General features: G+C 43.6%; 1 protein-coding gene and 1 pseudogene across 5 annotated transcripts in view; one reads left to right on the top strand and one right to left on the bottom strand.

Moving 5' to 3' along the window:
- Window positions 1-1,468: 1,468 nt before the first annotated feature.
- Window positions 1,469-6,079, bottom strand: LOC124033324 (annotated as a pseudogene).
- A 148-nt stretch (window positions 6,080-6,227) lies between these two features.
- LOC124034346 (calcineurin-binding protein cabin-1-like) overlaps window positions 6,228-20,337 on the top strand; it is a 61,371-nt gene continuing 47,261 nt past the window's right edge. For 2 of the 5 annotated variants that reach the window (XM_046347427.1, XM_046347425.1), the window contains exons 1-27: window positions 6,228-6,823; window positions 7,377-7,426; window positions 7,653-7,745; window positions 7,854-7,967; window positions 8,074-8,208; window positions 8,373-8,553; window positions 8,730-8,859; window positions 8,957-9,106; window positions 9,268-9,575; window positions 9,721-9,898; window positions 9,986-10,122; window positions 10,216-10,433; window positions 10,586-10,658; window positions 10,773-10,960; window positions 11,204-11,341; window positions 11,515-11,706; window positions 11,965-12,207; window positions 12,317-12,470; window positions 12,573-12,688; window positions 12,856-13,017; window positions 14,495-14,701; window positions 14,980-15,131; window positions 15,290-15,551; window positions 15,730-15,900; window positions 16,386-16,475; window positions 17,052-17,203; window positions 17,347-17,570. In XM_046347427.1, the coding sequence (XP_046203383.1) occupies window positions 7,424-7,426; window positions 7,653-7,745; window positions 7,854-7,967; window positions 8,074-8,208; window positions 8,373-8,553; window positions 8,730-8,859; window positions 8,957-9,106; window positions 9,268-9,575; window positions 9,721-9,898; window positions 9,986-10,122; window positions 10,216-10,433; window positions 10,586-10,658; window positions 10,773-10,960; window positions 11,204-11,341; window positions 11,515-11,706; window positions 11,965-12,207; window positions 12,317-12,470; window positions 12,573-12,688; window positions 12,856-13,017; window positions 14,495-14,701; window positions 14,980-15,131; window positions 15,290-15,551; window positions 15,730-15,900; window positions 16,386-16,475; window positions 17,052-17,203; window positions 17,347-17,570 (4,171 nt within the window). In that variant the 5' untranslated portion in view covers window positions 6,228-6,823; window positions 7,377-7,423. Of the gene's footprint in view, window positions 6,824-7,376; window positions 7,427-7,652; window positions 7,746-7,853; window positions 7,968-8,073; window positions 8,209-8,372; window positions 8,554-8,729; window positions 8,860-8,956; window positions 9,107-9,267; window positions 9,576-9,720; window positions 9,899-9,985; window positions 10,123-10,215; window positions 10,434-10,585; window positions 10,659-10,772; window positions 10,961-11,203; window positions 11,342-11,514; window positions 11,707-11,964; window positions 12,208-12,316; window positions 12,471-12,572; window positions 12,689-12,855; window positions 13,018-14,494; window positions 14,702-14,979; window positions 15,132-15,289; window positions 15,552-15,729; window positions 15,901-16,385; window positions 16,476-17,051; window positions 17,204-17,346; window positions 17,631-20,337 lie in introns of all 5 variants that reach the window. The other 3 variants (XM_046347428.1, XM_046347426.1, XM_046347429.1) reach the window with 3 other exon arrangements.

Genomic DNA, 20,337 nt, shown 5'->3' with positions numbered 1-20,337 from the left:
GGTGGCTGCTGCAGAGTTTGGGGCGTTGGCTTTCTAATAAGGTGAAATATGACTATAATATAGTGTTTTGTTGAAGGTGTTTTTCCTTAATTCTACTGCCAAGTTATATTTTCAGAGCCCTGCTGCATCTGTAGTCCAATTGTTACCCTACATTGATGTGCTGTATATAGTGTGAGTTATGCCATGTATGGGAAACTTCAGCCACTGCAGTAATTAAGCCATTCTCTCTGCATCCCTGTCAAGTAAAACTTATATCCTTGGAAGAACAAGTGTTCTCCTTGTTGGGGATATACATCCACAAAATTCAAATTGATATGAATAGCAACAAGTCACACATAGCACACAGTATGTATGCAATGTTCCTGCATGTGTATGAACGGCTGTGCATTTCCACCACCAGTGTGGTGCAAAAAGAGTGTATTGAATAAAACAGACCATCCCCTGTCCAGGTTTAATGTGAAACTTTCCTCATGTGTTTCTCTAATGGGAATTGCTTTCTGCTGGCATCCTCCATCGGAAGACATTTGGCCAGATCCTTTGGTGCAGCAGCAAGCTAACTGAATCGTAAAGGTTCTAATTTATGGCCAGTGATGTGAAGGAGAGTGAGCCAGCACGAAAAACACTAATGTCAGCTCACTGATCACACAAAGGGGATAATGGGACAGAAAGGACCTTCTGACTTATGAGACACACACACACAGGGTTCCTGTTCTCTACTGAAGACGGTTCAATGTATTTAGAAAAACAGAAGAACACCCAGAGGAATAATATTAATAACATCTTAAATGTGAGTTGATGTATGTGAAAGTTCTCTCAATCACTGATTTCTGGTCGATTTGAAAAAATTAATGAAAAAATGTGTTTGCTTCTCAGCTGTTCTTTATCATTTTAAAATCTACCAAGGTGGGGAAACTATCAGCAATTTCCAAAGTTTGTTCAGTGTTTGTCAAAGGGCCACCTAAGAGGGTGTTTCTCATGAGACATACAGGTAGTACATGTATTATTGAGGAATTACATAATCTATCAACCAACCTAAAAAGGAAACAGTTATTCTAATAATCTCCATGTACTCTAAAAGAACATCCTGAATCACCAATGCTATTATCTATACACTCCGGCAGGTAGCGTAGTGGTTAGTGTTGGGCCACTAACTGAAAGGTTGCTGGATTGTAAATCACCGAGCTGACAAGGTAAAAATCTGTTGTTCTGCCCCTGAGCAAGGCAGTTAACCTACTATTCCCTGGGTGCCAAAGGCATAGACGATTAAGGCAGCCCCCTGCACCTCTCTGATCCAGAGAGAGAAATGCAGAATACACATTTCAGTTGAAGGCATTCATTGTTCAACTGACTAGGCATATCCATTTCCAAACTCTTATTGCTGACTCATCCTGATAGTCAGGAAAATGAGTAGCAACTTCATGAGTGAATTCAATAGTGCAATAATACCAGAAATGGATGTATTCAGATGGACATGTTTTAAGTCTTTATTTGTGTTCAGTACAGTACATCATTGATCCCACTAAGAATATGTCTAAGGCATTGAAAATCAAGTATATTGAACACAGTGGTGCTCTTATATGCATATTGTGGTGACAGAAATGCACATAGGTTTTTCAAACAAATATTTCTTAGGCTAATACAATACAGTATTTGCTCACAAAACTCCACACATTCTTTCTCATTTCTCTCACCCATAGAGCACTCATATTGCATTTATTTTAATGTATTTCATATACAGCTATTTGCTTTTTATTATTTATCGCCTTGCTGGCACACACATGCATACACTGTCATGTTTTGCTTCACTCAGTGTACAGCCATACTACCTCTTTGCACACAAACATAATATAATAATAATATATGCCATTTAGCAGACGCTTTTATCCAAAGCGACTTACAGTCATGTGTGCATACATTCTACGTATGGGTGGTCCCGGGGATCGAACCCACTAACCTGGCGTTACAAGCGCCATGCTCTACCAACTGAGCTACAGAAGGACCAACATAAAGGCCTCTGCTGTATACCATGGTTTCCTGATTGATTGATTGTACTGAACTAATGGATCTTTTTGTAGAGCACCTCAATATGGGACAATCAATGTGTCATTCATCAGAATCTTGATTTAAATATTTTTGTCCTTTGGCTTCTCTTTTTCCTCTGCCACTTCTACTTCCTTTTTGCTTTCATCCTCTTCTCCCTTATCATGCCCTTCTTCTGTTTCATTGGCTCCGTCCTCCTCTCCATCTCTACCTTCTTGGTTTTCATCTCCTCCATCGTCTCCATTTCCTTTAGCCTCCTCTTCTACCTCTTCCTTCATATCTCCATTGTCATCTGTAGGTAGAGACATTTACATTACATTTACATTTAAGTCATTTAGCAGACGCTCTTATCCAGACAGTGTGATTAGTTGCTATCCGCTGCAGATACGAAACCTGACATCTCAAAACCTTCATACATTTTTTTTGAAAGCACATTAATTTAAACTCTGGACAATACTGACCTTCTGCTTTTTTCTCTTCCTCAACATCCTCTTCCTTTGCTTCCTTGTCTCCCTTCTCTCCTCCTCCTCCTCCTCCTGAGGACTTGACTCAGCAGGCTGTGCTTGACTAGCAGCTATAATCTCATCTGCAGAGGAGAATGATGAGCTGTACATGCGTAGGTAGGGGGCACCAGAGGTCAGGCTGGACTGCATGGAAAACATGGGGCGGTTGCGGGATGGGGCAACACACAGGCTTTGGGAATAGACACTGGACATTGCCCCTGGTCCTACTGCACTGAAGCGATTCTCCTCCCCTTCAAGCAGCTTCCTGGAAAGATAATAGATACATAGGGTAGATATGTAGATAACATGTAGATAATGAGAGACGGCACAAAACATGCTGATCTAATTTTATAAGCCACAGACCTGTAAGCTGCGATCTCGATGTCCAGAGCCATCTTAACATTCAAGAGGTCTTGATAATCCTTCAGGTACTGAGCCATTTCATTCTTGGTTGTCCTCAACTCGTCCTCCAGCTGGCCAATTGATTCCTGTTTTTGGAGAGATGCTTTATTATGTTAACAGTGTAACATGATTAATAAAGTGTTTATTGTGGAATAACTATGAAATAAAAACATTTTAAGTAATAGGGAGGCACTCTAAAACAATACTATACAAACTTAGCACTATTTTCTACTGTAGACATATTTTCAATACACATTATTATCAAATTATTTGTACATGTAATCTACAGTCCAAAACTTACCTTGTTGACTTAACGGATACATTACACCGCATTTCTGTAGTATATTGTGTACATTTGTCTGAAGGATTAGGCTCAGCAGGGTCTAATGCAGATATTCAGACATGTGACATTTTTTAATGAGAAATTGTATGATTTTCATTCATGCTGCTCTGGCACTGACCTGTAGGGCTGCGATCTCAGCACTCTGTTCCTCCTCTACCTCCTGTAACTGATTCTCCAGGGACTGGTTCCTATCACGGCAGGCTTCAATCTCCTGGTTCCGTGTTTGAATCAGGCGGCGGTACTCCCCGGCATCTTCTTTGGCATTGCGAATGTTGTCTGTGTTGCGGGCGGTGCCTTCTGTCATCACACTCACCTTGCTGCGGAACCATTCCTCGGCTGACTGGAGGTTGCGATGTGCCAGTTTCTCATACTGGACACGGATGTCTCGGAGGGCTGAAGACAGGTCTGGCTTGGCCACCTCCATCTCCACGGACACCTGGGCATTGTACTGCACCTGGGCCTGCAGCTCAGCTATCTCCCCCTCGTGGAGACGTTTCAGGAAGGCCAGCTCATCCAGCAGCGTCTCCGTCCTCTTCTCCAGCTCAGCACGGCCCAAAGCAGCCTCATCCGCCCCTTTCCTGGCATCCATCAGTTGCCCCTCCACCTCTTCCCTGCTCACTACCTCCTCTTCATAACGTCCCTGCAGACTCTGCAGCACCTCCTCCATCTGGTCCCTGTGGTTCTGGGCAGCCTGTTTCTCATCGCGGGCCTCCTCCACAGCAGCACGGAGCTGGCGGATCTCGTGCTCATACAGGGACCTGAGGTGGGAGGGCTCGCCATGCCTCTGCCTGAGGATCAGCAGTTCAGCATCCAGCACCTTGTTCTGCTGCTCCAGCTCGTGGACGCGCTCAATGAAACTGGCAAAGCGGTCATTCAGCTCCTGTAGCTGGGCTTTCTCTTGCGTCCGCACGGCCTTGAACTCAGTGCTCACCTGCACCGCCTGGCTGATGTCGAGTTCAGCAGCGGCAGCAGATCTGGGGGTAGACAGCAGCATGGAGGAGCTACGGCTGTATGTTGGGTAATGCAGTCGGGATGACCCATGGTATGAGAGGGGGGCAGAGTGTCTGGAATACACCGACCTGGATGCCATCCCTCCTGCACTGTCTCCATACCCTCCACTGCGCAGCATCACCCTCCTCTTGTGGGAAGAGGAGGGAAAGTAAGGGTCGTAAGCAATGGAACTCATGACTTGCGAAACAGGCAGCTCTAACTGTAATAGAGTTGCTGGGTCGACACAGTGGAATCTGCATCACTGTATCTTTTATAGAGCTGGTAATGACTGTGACGCAAACATTTTTTTTAGAGCACTGACAGCAGGGATCAATGATAGCGGCAGCCAGCCAAGTCTGAGCTATTAAGGAAGGGAATGAGAGAGATGTAAGGGGTGGGGATAAGCAGTGATAAAGGGCGGGGATAAGCAGTGGAGAGACGGAGGGCAATGAGGACAGTCTGAGAAAACATGATATACATTTAGCTGAGAAGCATGTCTATCTCTCTGAAACACGATGAATAGCAAATATTACCATTAGCCCCTAAAAACAAACAAAATCTCAGCAGTGCATCAGGTGACTGCAGAGGCTTTAAACTACAGCGCTGGAAATTGAGGGAGCAAGACTTTTGCCAACAATGACACAGCACTGCACCATTTTGCCACTACCCTACAACTGTGTGAGTCCAGATCACTGCAGTGACTCATTTTGAACCTCATTTTTGTATGTTTAGCTTTTGCTCCACATTTGTATCAGTATTAAAAACCATTTTTATGTAGCCCTTAGTTCAGGCTTTATGGTGACAGTACTACTGGACTGACAGTTGCAGGTTTCTGGGTTTGAAACCCATTTGGGCTATCCCCTTAATTTTCAACAACATTTTTCCTGTATCTGGCTATTCAGACAAGGCTCTAGTCTAGATATCCAACCTCGCACAGACTCCAAAACAATCTATACACAATGGTCACAATTGTGAATGTAATTATATTTTGTGAAAATCAATTAATCATCTAAAGATAGTTCCCTCTATCTAGCTACTCAGACTCTAAATATGCCATACCAGCTCTCAAACCTCTAACATGTCTATTTAAAGTTCATGTCTTAAGAAAGCTTTATGAAGACAATTAAAAGTTGTGAATGTAATGATATTTTCATGAAAATTCTGATTAGGCACCATTTATACCATACAAGTGCTCACAGATCTAACTGATGTATATTTAACGTTCCACTAAGAGGAAGCCTTATCAAGAAAATTAAGTGTTGTGAATTATATTTTTGTAAAAACGTCTAAATTCTCTAAAAACATGTACTCATATTATTCTGTATATACCATGCCATTTCTCACATCAGGTTCACAGGTAATCAAGCATGGAGGGTTTTTACAGCTAATACAAATCACTACTGTAATTCATAATTTCAAGCATCCTTGTAGTCCCAACCCCGTAGTCCCAAATCAGTTTGCCTTGGTTACAGAGACCACCACACCCCACCAAAGATGCTTTACTCTGGTTTGAGATAAATGTTATGAGTCAACCATGGACAAAGATGCCCATTGCCCCCAACCTAACCTGACTCCTATGTATCTTTGCCATTGGGTAAACCAGAAGAGGCGAAGCGAGAGGGTTTACTCTGCCCCAAATCTTTCCACGAAAATAAGACGAAGTGGTCAATGAAAGTGTCGATTTTGGTCAACAAAAAATGTAATTGCTAATTTGTTACCAGGCTTATTTGATCGAATAGAAGTTTCGTAATGTTCGGGTTGTTATGAATGCACTGATATAAGTGGACGCATGTGGCATTCCGGCAACTTTGGTCACACACGTATCTGCCCTCTAATTGGCTAGAACGGTCCCATCTGATCTCGCCTCCTCCCGCCTGGTTTCCATTTTTGTTATTTGCATTGTTAGAGCGGTCACTCGACTATTTTGTCAAAGAATATATTATATTTGGGTAAACTGGTTTTGCACGGCATCGTATTTTTTATTATTCTTTTTGTTGTCAAATATAACAGACAGACTTTATGGAGTTTAATAATCGAAAATAACATAAAAGCATACGCGAAGTGACGATGACATTTATTTTAGAAAATAATTTACGATATTATAATATTGGGCTGTAGACAAGCTTTTCTTATTATTTAGTCATTTCAGAGATTCAATTATAGACATAAAGTCTATCAAGAATACTTAAAAGAAGGGTTGCCGGGGGGTCTGAATAAAAGCCCAAAATGAAGTGAACAGAGCGGTGCACCAATTGCGGACAATCAACTGAATATCAGATCTTATGATTGGCGCTTCGAACCCACCCGGTATTAAGCTGTCCAATAACCCACGATTTTACTAGTCATCGGATCATTCCCCCATGCAGAGTGAACGAGCTCTAGTGCATTTACAACAACAAAGGAGTGTCAAAGTTTTCAAGACCCTCACAGCCAGCTGGCTTTATAATATTGTATCGTATTGATGCAGACTCCCAATATATGTTCGATTGTAAAAGTACCGAACAAGTCTGGTCAATGCAGGGAATGATGAGATTGGGAAGGATTGGTAAGTGGCTAGTAACAAAAATGTGCAAGTGATGCACACCGAGACTATTAGCTAGCTAGCTAGTTGTACCGCGCTAGCTAGCTACTGAGACTGATTCGGGTCAGGATGGAATAAGGATAGCAAGTAAGCTAACTATATATTTTTTTGAATTAAATCAAAAACCTCACATCGGTTAGTTTTCTATCGGTAGATTGTGATGTCAAGTATTATTCTTTTTACAAGGGTATCACTAACGTTAGCTAGCTAGCTATGATTCGACATGGGTTATCATCGGTGTTTTGCAGCTTGCCTCCTATCTTTGCCCTAGACGCTCGATAGCTAGCTAACGTTACATAGCATAATTTCTGACACTGACATTCACTTGCTAGCTAGCTATACACTTCATGTTATTAACTTCTATTTTCAACATTGATCTTTAGCTTAGCATTGCTGCAGTTGTTTTGAAAAACTATTTCAACTAAAGAGTAACGTTACAGTACATACAGTTAGCTAGCTTACATCTCCTGCAGCAATGTTTATCAAATATCATTTGTGTTTGTAATCTTGTCTCTAGGTCTGGACAGTTGGAATTGATGACCATTGTAAGCGCATGACTCAAAGATGGTTTGTTTCTTTATTTTACATCCTAACAATCCTATACAATTAGCCAAAACTTCCAAAGTAGTAGCGATGAAGTAGTTGCCCAATGCATTCTCCTGAACAGGTAGTCAAATCGCTAGTCATACTGTACCAGTACCACATGTTCAGTTCTTCACAGGACCATCAATTCTCACATTTGTATTGCACATTGATGTCTTTGGCCAATAATGTAATATTTTATTTTCTTCAGATCCGGATTGCAGCACTAAATGCAGCCTCAGCCGCAGCGGATGAGTCTGAAGACCCTCTGAAAACTAAAAAGAGTCGAACTAAGGAAGCACAGGTGTGGTAATCTTGCTGAGCCGCATTACACCAACCACATTTGGTTAAACTTTGCTTTCAAAGTAGATATTTGCTTGTTCTGAATTATTTCCCAATTTTTCCTCTACAGGAAGCAGAGGCATTTGCTTTGTATCATAAAGCATTAGATCTTCAAAAGCATGACAAGTTTGAGGAGTCTGCAAAGGCTTATCATGAACTCCTCAAAACCCCATTGCTCAAAGAGGTATCATTCCCTTCAGAGACGCGATGTGTTTCACTGCATGTCTTATTGAAATGATCCTGCACAATAACCCTTTATATGATTTAACATGTTGTCATGCCTCTCACAGGCAATGCCCTCGGACGACCAAAAGGTGGGTCTTAAGCATCCAGGGCTGATGCTGAAATACTCTACCTTCAAAAACCTGGCTAGTTTGGCTGCGCTGCGGGATGATTTGGAGACAGCCATGGAATTTTACTTGGAGGTAAACTCATCCAAAGAGAGCATAAGTTATGTAACCTATCAGTAAACCATATAACTCATAAGGGGTAAGGAACATCTTAGCGGGAGACTAAATGTTCTTTAGTGTACACAATACATTTGTTCAAGTCCATGTGACCTGAAGATGCAGTATATGTTTTCTCGCAGGCTGTGATGCTGGATTCCACAGATGTGAACATGTGGTACAAGATTGGTCAGGTGGCGGTGCGACTGTTGCGCATTCCTTTGGCGCGGCATGCCTTTGAGGAGGGTCTGCAATGTAACCCAGACCACTGGCCCTGTCTGGATAACCTCATAACTGTTCTTTACACACTCAGTGACTACAGCTGTGAGTCATTCCTCTGTATGTCTGTCCTCTGTCACTGTGCAAAGGACTAACTAATCACTATTGTTTTTATCATATTTCTTACTGTTTAGAACTGTTGATTTGAAAACAATGTTTAAGGGTGGTCCAGGTGTGCAAAAATGATGAAGGGGATAATTATCTATCATACTGTTTTCCAGGCTGTTTGTATTTCATCTGCAAAGCCCTGGAAAAGGATCATTGTTACACCAAAGGGCTGGTGTTGAAGGAGAAGATCTTTGAAGAACAGCCTTGTCTGAAGAGGGACTCCATGCAAATGTTCTTGAAGTGGTACAGCCCTTCTACCTACCTGTTTACTTATCCTAAATGTGTGCTGTCATACAGCAGTCCATGTGGTCATGATCTTGTCCTCATGCTCCATATGCAGTGACATGTCCATTCACTATGTGGAGGTGGATGAGGAGGAGACCCAGGCCATTGTGGAGGAGGCGATGGATCTGCGACGGCGCAGGCAGGCTCTCTCTGCCCGGGAACCCAAACCAGACCTGGTCCTAGTCCAACCCATCCGCTGTTTCTCGTGAGTCTTCACACTTAATCTTATCTGTTGACAGGTGGATGCACCTCCACGTCTCCTCGTTTAGTTTCACAGGCTACAGAGTTGCTGTGAATACTTAAACATGTATTTATTTTTTGCAGTTTACTCCCTTGCTTTTCACTTTGATTAATTATGATTCTCAGGTGGAAGAATGTTGGAGAGAGCCTCCTTGCCATGTACAGACATCAGACAACCTGCGAGCCGCCACGTCCAAGCCTGGGCCGCAGAATTGACCTGTCCCAGTACCGCGACCCCAACTGCCTCCAGGCCTTGCCTCCTGAGCCCTGCCCTCCTGTCAGTGATATTCAGACCATCCCCAGCAGCAGCCCCAGCTCCTCCCTGCCTCCACTTCCTGTCCCTGAGCCATCAGCACTGTCCCAGCCCAGCCCTCTGGTTCAGATCACACAGAGCCAGACAGTAGAGGTCATTACAACTACAGCCCCCTCTGTTGGTCAGTTGTTTCTTTTAATCTAATTTAGCATGTCAATTCCATTGATTTGCAAGCATTTAGACAACAAAACAAATTGTGTCAGAATGGCTTATTCTATGCTCTGATAATTAATGTATTGTTTAAATGTCAATTTGTGCCTTCACAGCTATGGACACATCCTTCACTGTGAAGGAGAAGGAGAAGAAGGCCCCTAAGAGGAGACGCACAATGGAGGACAGCGGAGACACTGCCAAGCGCCGCTCAGCTCGGGTCAGAAACACCAAGTGCAAGAAGGAGGAGAAGATTGACTTCCAGGAGCTGCTTTTCAAATACCTACCATCCAGGTATTGTCATGAACCCCAAGGGAACAATAACAACACAGTGCAAATATATTGTTTTGGATGGTGATGAGGCTCTCCTGTTCCACTCAGACTAAAGAAGTTTGACCTTGAGGATGATGACGAGAGCCTGAGTAACCTGGAAGCTCAGTGTGAAGTTAAGCAGGACTCCCAGCTGCTCCATGGCAACAGCGGCATGCTTTTAGACTCTATTGAATACATGGAATCAGGTACATGTCTTATACAATCCTCTACATGACTCAAATGCATTAATGTCAAACATCTTATAGGATTTACATGACATTGTCTTTCTTCATCCCCAGAACAAGAGGATGTCCACAACTTCCTGCTCAATAATATGAGCAATGGTGGGATATTAGAGTTGATGATGTGCTATCTGAAAGCGGTGGGTCAGAAGTTCATGGAGGAGTGGCCTCGGGGGCTGACTGCAGTGGTGCTGGAGGTGTATCACAGCTGGAGGAAGCACAGTAGCGGCCTGCCCAACCCTCTGCTCCGTGACTGCAGTAATCAACACATACGGGTATGGGACAGCCCAGGGATCTATTGTGACTCTCTCCTGATTTGTTACTTCATCAACAGTGTTTTAAATTGAAGTACCAATGTTTTGTCATCCCACCTATTGCACCTGTCAATCTGTCTGTAAATTAGTTGTAATTGGTGTTTCATGTGCAGGAAATGTTTCTGATGAGCCTATCATGTATGGAGCTTCAGTTGGAGCAATGGTCTCACAGCAAAGGCAAAAATGGTATGTGTCAAACAGATCGCTTTACTTTGGTATTCCTTTATGAAGTAACCATATTGGTTGGCTTCTTTTTGAATAACCGTACTGGTATGTTCCTTACTTTTTCTTTTTGTAAAGGGTCGCCGAGAAAGTGCAGTGGGGGCCAGAGCAGTGTTGTGTGTGAAGCAGAGTTCCCAGGGCAGCACTTTGAAGGGGACATGTTACAGCTGGCCTTGGGATCATCACAGGGGTTCTTGTTTGAGGAAAACTGGGTGGCCGTGGTGGTACGTGTTTACTGGCTCAAGGCACGCTTCTTGGCCCTGCAGGTAACCTTAGCATTCATCCTGTAACCTCATTTACCCATGTTTTCTTTTGCATATTTCCCTTAGCGCTTACATTTTTTTTAAAGAAAGGGAAAAAAAGAACGAATTTTGCATCATACCGAGTTGACCCCTCCCAATAAATCTCACATATTGATTTTTCTTAGTCATTGAATTGAATCTGATCAACATTTTATGTTGATGTGATTCATAAAATAAGTCTTGTTTTGTGTGCTTGTCTTCTCACAGGGAGACATGGACCAGGCCCTGGAGAGCTATGATGTGTGTACAGACATGCTGCAGAGTCACGCACGGACCACAGAGGAGGACAAGTACACCATCTACCTGCCCAACCTGCGTGTGGATGCAGCCATCTCAGTGGAGGAGGTCAGTGACCAGTAAAACTAGCACACAAATACTCTATTTGAATAACATGCACTTGGCCCTCACATGTGATCTATTATTTTGTCCAACCATCTCATTAGAGCATGTAGGTCCCCTGTGACTTTGAGTTGTCTGCTTCATCAGAAAGAGTTTCTTTCTCCAAACGTCATTGACAGATTGATAAGAAGCTGAAGTCTCTGGAGCGTTGTCAGTCCCTGGAGGAGATCCAGCGTCTGTTTGAGTCTGGGGACTATGAGTCTGTGGTGCGGCTGCTGCAGCCCACCCTCAGCTATGGCTCTGGGCGGGTCAAGCCTCTGGAGTTTGTCAGCTCTGTTCCTGAGAGGCCTGCCCAGTTGCTTCTGCTGCAGGTTAGTTTCTGGATTCATACAGCAATAGTTGTACTGTGTTCCGTGTGTTTTATATGAGTCTCCTTTTTTAAGAAGCCTTTCTCTGTTTGGCATGGCACTACTTTTCAGTGTGCTACCGATGTAGAAAAGGACAAGCAGTGTTATTGCTTATCACGTCAGTACATTCTATGAGCATGATGCCATGTACAATAGACAGCCATTGAGCCATTTTTAGATGGATGACATTTTTCCTCTTTTCTCGGCATATCTGTACTCCAGAACTCCCTGTTGAAGCAGAAGGACTATCGTCAGTGTCTGGAGTGCACCGAGGTGGCCCTGAACGAAGCCCTGCAGCAGCTCAACGCTGTCCCAGCCAGCTCTCACTCGGCCAAAGAGGAATGGGTCTCCACCATCACAACACTGCTGGGAGGCATCGAGGTCTGCTTCACAGGGGACCTTCAACTCCTGAGCAACGTCAACCGCTACACCAGCATGGCCCGGCTGGCCAACAACCTCATCCAGGTCAGATGGGGGAAACTGGGGAAACACTGACTCTAATGTATCTGGTAGACACAGAGTGTGTTTGGAAACAGAAAATCATATTCAAATTTGTTGTGTGTCTTATCTCCAGCTGATTGACTGCATCATGGTGATCCCAGATGATCCCAAGGAGCCTAATTTCTCCTCGGTCCTGCCCTGGATTCTCCTGTACCACATCATCAAACACGAGGAGGCTGCTTTCAACTGCCTGCTTCGCCAGCACATATCAGTAGGGGACGATGAAGGTATGTGGTGGTGGACTACATCATGTTCATAACTGTGAAGATGTCCTGTTTAAATCCATGTTGGAAGCCCTAAAATGACTTGTTCCCTGTGACCCTCTTCAGAAGACTCTAACACCCCCATGCTGCCCTCCTCCTTGATGCTGCTCAACACGGCCCACGAGTATCTGGGCCGCCGCTCCTGGTGCTGCAAGTCAGATGGTGCTCTGCTCAAATTCTATGTGAGTTGGTCAGCAGGGCTGCGATTGTGTGGACATCCTCTGTCAGCTCAGTTAATTCCCTGTTTTGTTTACCTATGATATGGCTTTAATTAGTTTCTAATTGCTTTCAAAGTATTTTTCATAGTTTAATCAGGATAGAACTTTACTAGTGTTGTCTTCATGTTCAGGTTTGTGTTCTGGAGAAAGAGCTGGCTGCCTCTAAAGCGGAGGCCACCCATCCCTACAAAGAGGAGTTGGAGATGGCCTTGGAGCAGTGCTTCTACTGCCTGTACTCCTACCCCAGCAAGAAGAGCAAGGCCCGCTATCTAGAGGAGCACTCTGCTCAACAGGTCAAACACCCATCCCTCTTACAGGGATACTGTGAGATCTGGCATTCAAGCCCTTGTTTTACTTGCGCTGCAAACAGGGACATAAAAATGGTGTCCACGAGTCCATCTGACTCTAGGTAAGTAGAACCAGAGCCAGAATGCCAGAATCCAACATTATCCCTTTCATGTCATATTACTGACTGTCCTTTACCTTTCAATCCCATTCACATTTCTGCCAGGGTTTGTCCTATTTTTTGAGAGAGGAGAAGCAAATGGAAATCATGTTCAATCATGTGAGATCATGTAATATGTTCAACTGGCTACTAGGTGGCTGTCAATCCGTCATGAGGTTGTTTACACACTGGTACTGGCTTGTAGTGTAACTGATATGCAGTAATTGCATGATGAATATACTGCTCCTAAGAGACCAGGTTAATTAGTTCATGAATGCAATCCCCGACTAATTAACTACTGGTTGGTCATCCGAGCCATAAGACCCAAGGACTCTACTAGAATGGGTCAAGACATGAGTAAGCAATTTGTGTACTTTCAGGGAATTTTTATGAGATTGATTATCTGGCTGCATCTGATTAAGAATGTACCAGCCAGTGTTGTTAGTCCCTTCTCATGCTAGAGGGAATCACCAAGGTTTCAGTTAGAAGCTTTTTTTCTATCTCAGGGCCATCAGACTGTTAAACAGCCATCACTAACATTGAGTGGCTGCTGCCAACATACTGACTCATCTCTAGCCACTTTAATAATTAAAAATGGAATGTAATAAATATATCACTAGCCACTTCAAACAATGCCACTTTATATAATGTTTACATACCCTACATTACTCATCTCGTATGTATATACTGTACTCTATACCATCTACTGCATCTTGCCTATGCCGTTCGGCCATCGCTCATCCATATAATATAATAATAATAATATATGCCATTTAGCAGACGCTTTTATCCAAAGCGACTTACAGTCATGTGTGCATACATTCTACGTATGGGTGGTCCCGGGGATCGAACCCACTACCCTGGCGTTACAAGCGCCATGCTCTACCAACTGAGCTACAGAAGGACCACCATATATTTTTATGTACATATTCTTATTCATTCCTTTACACTTGTGTGTATAAGGTAGTTGTTGTGACATTGTTAGATATTACTCCATGGTCGGAACTAGAAGCACAAGCTTTTTGCTACACTCGCATTAACATCTGCTAACCATGTGTATGGTGCCTGTAATCGAACCCACAAATGCTGAAGCTCCAGACACTCAACTAGTCTAAAGAAGGCCAGTTTTATTGTTTCTTTAATCAGAACAACAGTTTTCAGCTGTGCTAACATAATTGCAAAAGGGGTTTCTAATGATCAATTAGCCTTTTAAAATAGTGTATGTATGCGTTAAAATAATATAATAATTATATATATATTTTTTTAACAGTACAATACAATATTTTTTCTTATCAAAACTAAATGTGCCTTTCTTTGGCGTGCAGGTGGAACTCCTGTGGAGCAATGCCCTCTTCATGTTCCAGTACTTCAAGCCCAAGACTCTGCCTGAGTTTGACAGCTACAAGACGAGCACGGTGTCTGCTGACCTGGCCAACCTGCTGAAGAGGATCTCTGGCATTGTGCCCCGAAGTGACACTCCCATCCTCACCATGGATGAGGTGTCAGCCTACATCGAGGGCACGGCTGGGAAGGTCAGTACAGGGCATTTATGAGTCACAAATGCTAATTGCCTCAACCTGGCTTTACATGTTGCCATGGAGAGTGCTTTAGGCCTATAAAGCACATCATGAACATTCATTATAGGTCATGACACTGTACAAGTCATATTATACATTGAAATATGTCTGGTTTACAAATGGAGTACTTAATATGTATAAGATTCTAGTTGAATCTCTAAGACTGATGTCAGACCTGACCTTATCAGCATAGTAGATCATGAGGAGATCATCCAGTGGTTCTTCCCAACTAGGAGCCAGTACCTTGCCTCCCTGAGGGGGGCGCTCCAGCACCCCCTGTGGTCAATGAGATCTTCTACCTCCTGGCTGACTACCACTTCAAGAACAAGGAGCAGTCCAAGGCCATCAAGTTCTATATGCATGACATCTGTGTTTGTCCAAACAGGTCAGTTCTGTTCGCTGCTATAGTTCTGTTGTTTTAGTATTAACATTTTAAGCAACTCAACATGAATATATGTTGGGTTTTTTTTTACCTTCAAGGTGATTTCTAAATGGTGTGATGTTGATGATTTTCCCTTGGCATGATTCATTCTATGGTTGTAGGTTTGACTCCTGGGCTGGCATGGCACTGGCGAGGGCCAGCCGCATCCAGGACAAGCTCAACTCCAACGAGCTGAAGAGTGATGGCCCCATTTGGAAGCACTCCCTGGCTGTGCTCAACTGCTTTAAGAGGGCCCTGGAGATCAACAGCTCCAACCTGGCTCTGTGGATCGAGTATGGCACCATGTCCTATGCCCTGCACTCCTTTGCTTCGCGTCAAGTCAAACAGTGGAGGAGCGAGCTGCCCCCTGAGGTCGTCAAACAGGTGCAGTGGACAGACCAGTGTATAGAATACTCATAGGCACTGTATTCTGTTGTACTTCTCTAAACTAAATTATGTCAGTTCCGGTCATCATGTGTCTGAATTAATTGTTTAGTCAATTGATCTGTCGAGGGGAGGTAAATCCCTGCTGACAGTATTGGATTTAATGTGTGTTTTTCAGATGGAGGAGAGGAGAGATACAATGCTGGAGACGTCGTCCCAGTGTTTCCAGGGGGCGTCTCGGTGTGAGGGGGATAGTGATGAGGAAGAGTGGCTCATCCATTACATGCTGGGGAAGATAGCGGAGAAACGAAAGCAGCCACCCCGGGAATACGTCCAGCTCTACAAACAGGTGCACAGCAGGGGACACTATCGGTGGACTCAAGTGATTCATAGGTCTGCCTTGCAGACTAGATTTGTACAGACTGGGGGAGTCTGAGGGCTCAAAGGAGTAGGTATGTCCATGGAGGCCAGTATGGTGGAAGGGGAGTGATGGGGAAACTGGGAAGTCAGAGGTCAGATGATGCAGCTCTGTCTGTATGTCTTTCACCTCTCCAGACCCAGTCCTTCAATTGTTTAGCTCCATTTTATAACTTCGAATCACTGTGCATCTCTGTTTTGTTTTTCTCTTCTTCCAGTTTGTCTTTTGTAGTGTGTTTTGCTGCTCTGTTATAACAAGTCTAACACAATGTCATCAATTTATTAAGCAATATGTGTGAAAGGCTGATATCTGACCATTGCAAGTTATTGACTATGGTAACCAGTGTTTCATTGTGTGTAACACCCATCAAATGAGATTGAGCAGTGTGTCTCTCCTCTCTTTTTCTTCCCACGCAGGCAGCACATTATCTGCATGAGGAGGCTGCCAGATACCCTCGGAAAATACACTACCACAATCCACCTGACTTGGCTATGGAGGCCCTGGAGGTACACATGCTTCAGACCAGAGGGTTTCTAGCTCCAGTCCCCACTGGGCCATAACATACAGTTGTGCTTTTGCACATGAAGCAACCACTTTAAAAAAAGACAGTTTATTGCTGTATTCATCTAGAACAGTGGTATTCAAAGTCGGGGTCGCGGGAGAACTGCAGCGGGGTCGCCCCCAAAAATACAATTCAGAGTATTGTATGGGACAATATACAACCGTTTTTGAGAAATAATAATTAGATGTTTTTTTTTTTTTTAGTTTCTTTTCATTTTTATACGAGCTGAACTTGTAATGAATTGAAGGTTATTTGTTGACATATAAAAATGGAAAGTTGGCTATTTATAAGGTTGTGTCATTAGATTTGGGGTCGGGTGGGGTCATGACATTTTTAGAGGGGTGGGGGGTGTCCCCAGAAATTCGGGTGAAAAAAATGGGGTAACTCCTGAAAAAGTTAGAATAACACTGATCTAGAAGGAATTACATGCAAGTGTCCTTTTTGTGTAGTAGATAGATATGTAGAGAGTATACCTCATCTTTATAAATCCCTTTGACTCTCTGGCATCTCTCTCCCCAAGCTGTACTTTCGTCTGAGTGCCACCATCCTAAAGCTGCTGGAGGCTGAGGAACCGGACCTGGAGCACGAGATCTTCTTCAACATCCTGGCTGAGGCAGCCACCGGACCCTTCGCCAGGGGGGAAGAGAAGAGCATGCCCAGGTCCCACGAAAAGTGAGGGGCCTCAACCTTAGCCTGGGATCTATGCTCTTTGTTATGAAACTCGCTCTGTGATTCACCTACAAATCAAAAGAAAAACATGAAATTCCCCCACTCTGGTCCAACCTTTTGTTTTATCCCCTTCTCTCTCACCTCAGGGAGAAGCCCCTCTTCATGATGGACGAGGACTCCCACTGCTCTGTGTCGTCTGTGTGCGCTGCGGCGGATGTTCATGGGGCCTCCCTCCCCTCCAACGCTGCAGGTCTGACATCCCCACCTTACACGGCCACTCCGGTCGACCACGATTACGTCAAACGTAAAACCCTCAGGAGGCAGCAGCAGACGTGGCAGCAGCAGCATGAGGAGGAGCAGCAGGCTGATGGTACAGTCCCAGTCCTAGACGCTGCTTCTGGGCCTCTGGGCCCTTCCTTCACTGGGCTGGGTGAGGAATCTCACTGGGCTGGGGAGTAGTGGTGGTTAGAAGGTTCATCACTATGATGATAATGGCTTTGGTTCCAGTAAGGACCCCATATGCACTGGGTGATTGGGATATCATGGTAAAATGGGCAATATGGCATCTCAGGATATGTGGATATTGTTTTACTGCACTATAAAATCAACAGCGTTTAGTTTAGTCAAACAGGGTGAAGGTTGAGTTTGGCAGACAGCGTCCAGGCCTGTTTGTTGAAATATATAGTCAATATTTAGACTTTTGTGGTTGTCACCCTCTTCCCCCCTTCTTTCCCATTTCCCTTGCTTCTCCTTTTGATGACATCACCAGTTTCTATTGCAACTTCAGGAGACCTTGTGTCCCTGCATTGATCATTTTCTCATCGCCTCTTATGAAGACATTTTGAGAATAGATCCTGTTTTGATTTTATAATATGCTCTTTTGATTTCATCAGGTGTTTCTGATGACTGTTCTTACTATTCAAATAATTATAGCAGGGCAATTATTTATGAAAATAATGCAAGAGGCCTGCTGACTATCACATTAGACTTGGTTGCCAATATGTTCCCTGTAAGCTGTGGTGTCTTTATAGGGGGTAATGGCCAGTAAAGTAGAAGTCTGTCCTGGACACAGCAGGCTTTTAGTGTGTTGTTAACTCTAGACCCGCTGTGACAAACCCAGAGCCACAGACAACCAGGTTTCCATTGTGAGGTTTTACCTGATCCCAGTGAACAGTTGCTGAATTGCTTGAGGTACCTCACAGTACACTTTAGTAGCATTTCACTGCATGTTCACTTGAAACAACTGAGCTAAATTGAAGACTGTCACCCACTGATTGGACACTTCTAGACACAAAAGCTTGTCTTTAAACAAATATGTGTCAAGGAAAGTTTGGTAGCTGTACTGAGACTGGGATCTGAGAACAAAACTATGGTTCAGAATTGTGCCCGTTACTGTGAGCGCAGTTCGATTACTAAACCAAAGTCTAGTGCTTGTTTTGCAGTGCCGTATGAGTATTACTGATGGCTGGTTCACTAGTAGCAGCAGGCCTGTTAGTAGAGGGAGGGAAAGGGGAGAAGGGGCTGAATTTAGAGTACACACTCTTTTTAAAGATTGTGGGTAATCAGTCACCTTTGTAGAGTAAGAGTAATTTCAATGATTCTACTTTACTAGACCTACACTGTCCACATACAGACAATATTGTCATACAATATAACAGCATGGTTAGAGATCCTTCAATAAAAGGGAGGTAGCTTTTCAAAATGAATTACAAACAAGATATCAGTTAATGCACTGATGCAACTTTGCTTTACATTTTAGCACTTAGCATTGCATGACAACAGTAGTGTGATGGGAGACGAAAGCAGTTTACTCTGAACTCCCAATTGCCGGTGAGATGATTACGTGCTTCACCAAAGTGTGGATAAAAACAAATGCACCAAATCTCAGTGCACTAAACCTATGTTTATATTTATGCACCATTTTTAAGAGCATATTTTACATAGGGGAAGCAATCGTTAAAATATCACGTACAAAGAAGTGTGCGTGTGTCTGTTTGTACTTAGTGGGAAGTTAGGATGAAATATTTACATAATATGTTCCTGAAAAAAGTTGAAAGGCTTTTCACTTATAGAAACATAGAGCTATATACAATAATGTACAATTTGCTTCTGTTTCCCATAATTTAAATGATATTCACTGCAACATTGTTTACTATATTTGTTACATTGTTGCAAAGACGTCAAGGGGTAAAAACAAATATTTGCCGTGAGTGAAAAGATACAGTATCATTGAATGAATGCTGTTGTAAATATTGAACAAAAATATAAACCCAACATGCAACAATTTTAAAGATTTTACTGAGTTACAGTTCATATGAGGAAATCAGTCAATTGAAATACATTCATTAGGCCCTAATCTATGGATTTCACATGACTTGGAATACAGATATGCATCTGTTGGTCACAGATGACTTTTTTTATTTTTAAAGGTAGGCGCATGGATCAGAAAACCAGTCAATGTCTGGTGTGACCACCGTTTTGCCTCATGCAGCGTGACACGTCTCCTTCTCCTAGTTGATCAGGCCGTTGATTGTGGCCTGTGGAATGTTGTCCCACTCCTCTTCAATGGTTGTGTGAAGTTTATGGTTATTGGCAGGAACTGGAACACGCTGTTGTACACATTGATCCAGAGTTTTCCATAACATGCTCAGTGGGTGACATGTCTGGTGAGTATGCAGGCCATGGATGGAGAACTGGGACAGTTTCAGCTTCCAGGAATTGTGTACAGATCCTTGCGACATGGGGCCTTGCATTATCACGCATGATGTTATGGCGGCGGATGAATGGCACAACATTGGGCCTCAGGATCTCTTCACGGTATCTCTGTGCAGTCAAATTGCCATAGATGAAATGTTAATGTGTTAGTTGTCTGTAGCTTATGCCCGCCCATACTGTAACCCCACTGCCACCATGGGGCACTGTTCACAACTTTGACATAAGCAAACCACTCTCCCACACGACGCCATACATGCTGTCTGCCATCTCACTGGTACAGTTGAAATCGGGATTAATCCGTGAAGAGCACACTTCTCCAACATGCCAGTGGCCATCGAAAGTTCCTGGTCTGGCGTGGTTACAAGTGGTCTGCGGTTATGAGGCTGGTTAGACATGTTATCAAAAGCAACGTTGGAGGTGCC

Source organism: Oncorhynchus gorbuscha, linkage group LG04, assembly GCF_021184085.1.
Source record: "Oncorhynchus gorbuscha isolate QuinsamMale2020 ecotype Even-year linkage group LG04, OgorEven_v1.0, whole genome shotgun sequence".
Lineage (NCBI taxonomy): Eukaryota > Metazoa > Chordata > Actinopteri > Salmoniformes > Salmonidae > Oncorhynchus > Oncorhynchus gorbuscha.
This window is presented reverse-complemented; position numbering and strand designations above follow the sequence as displayed.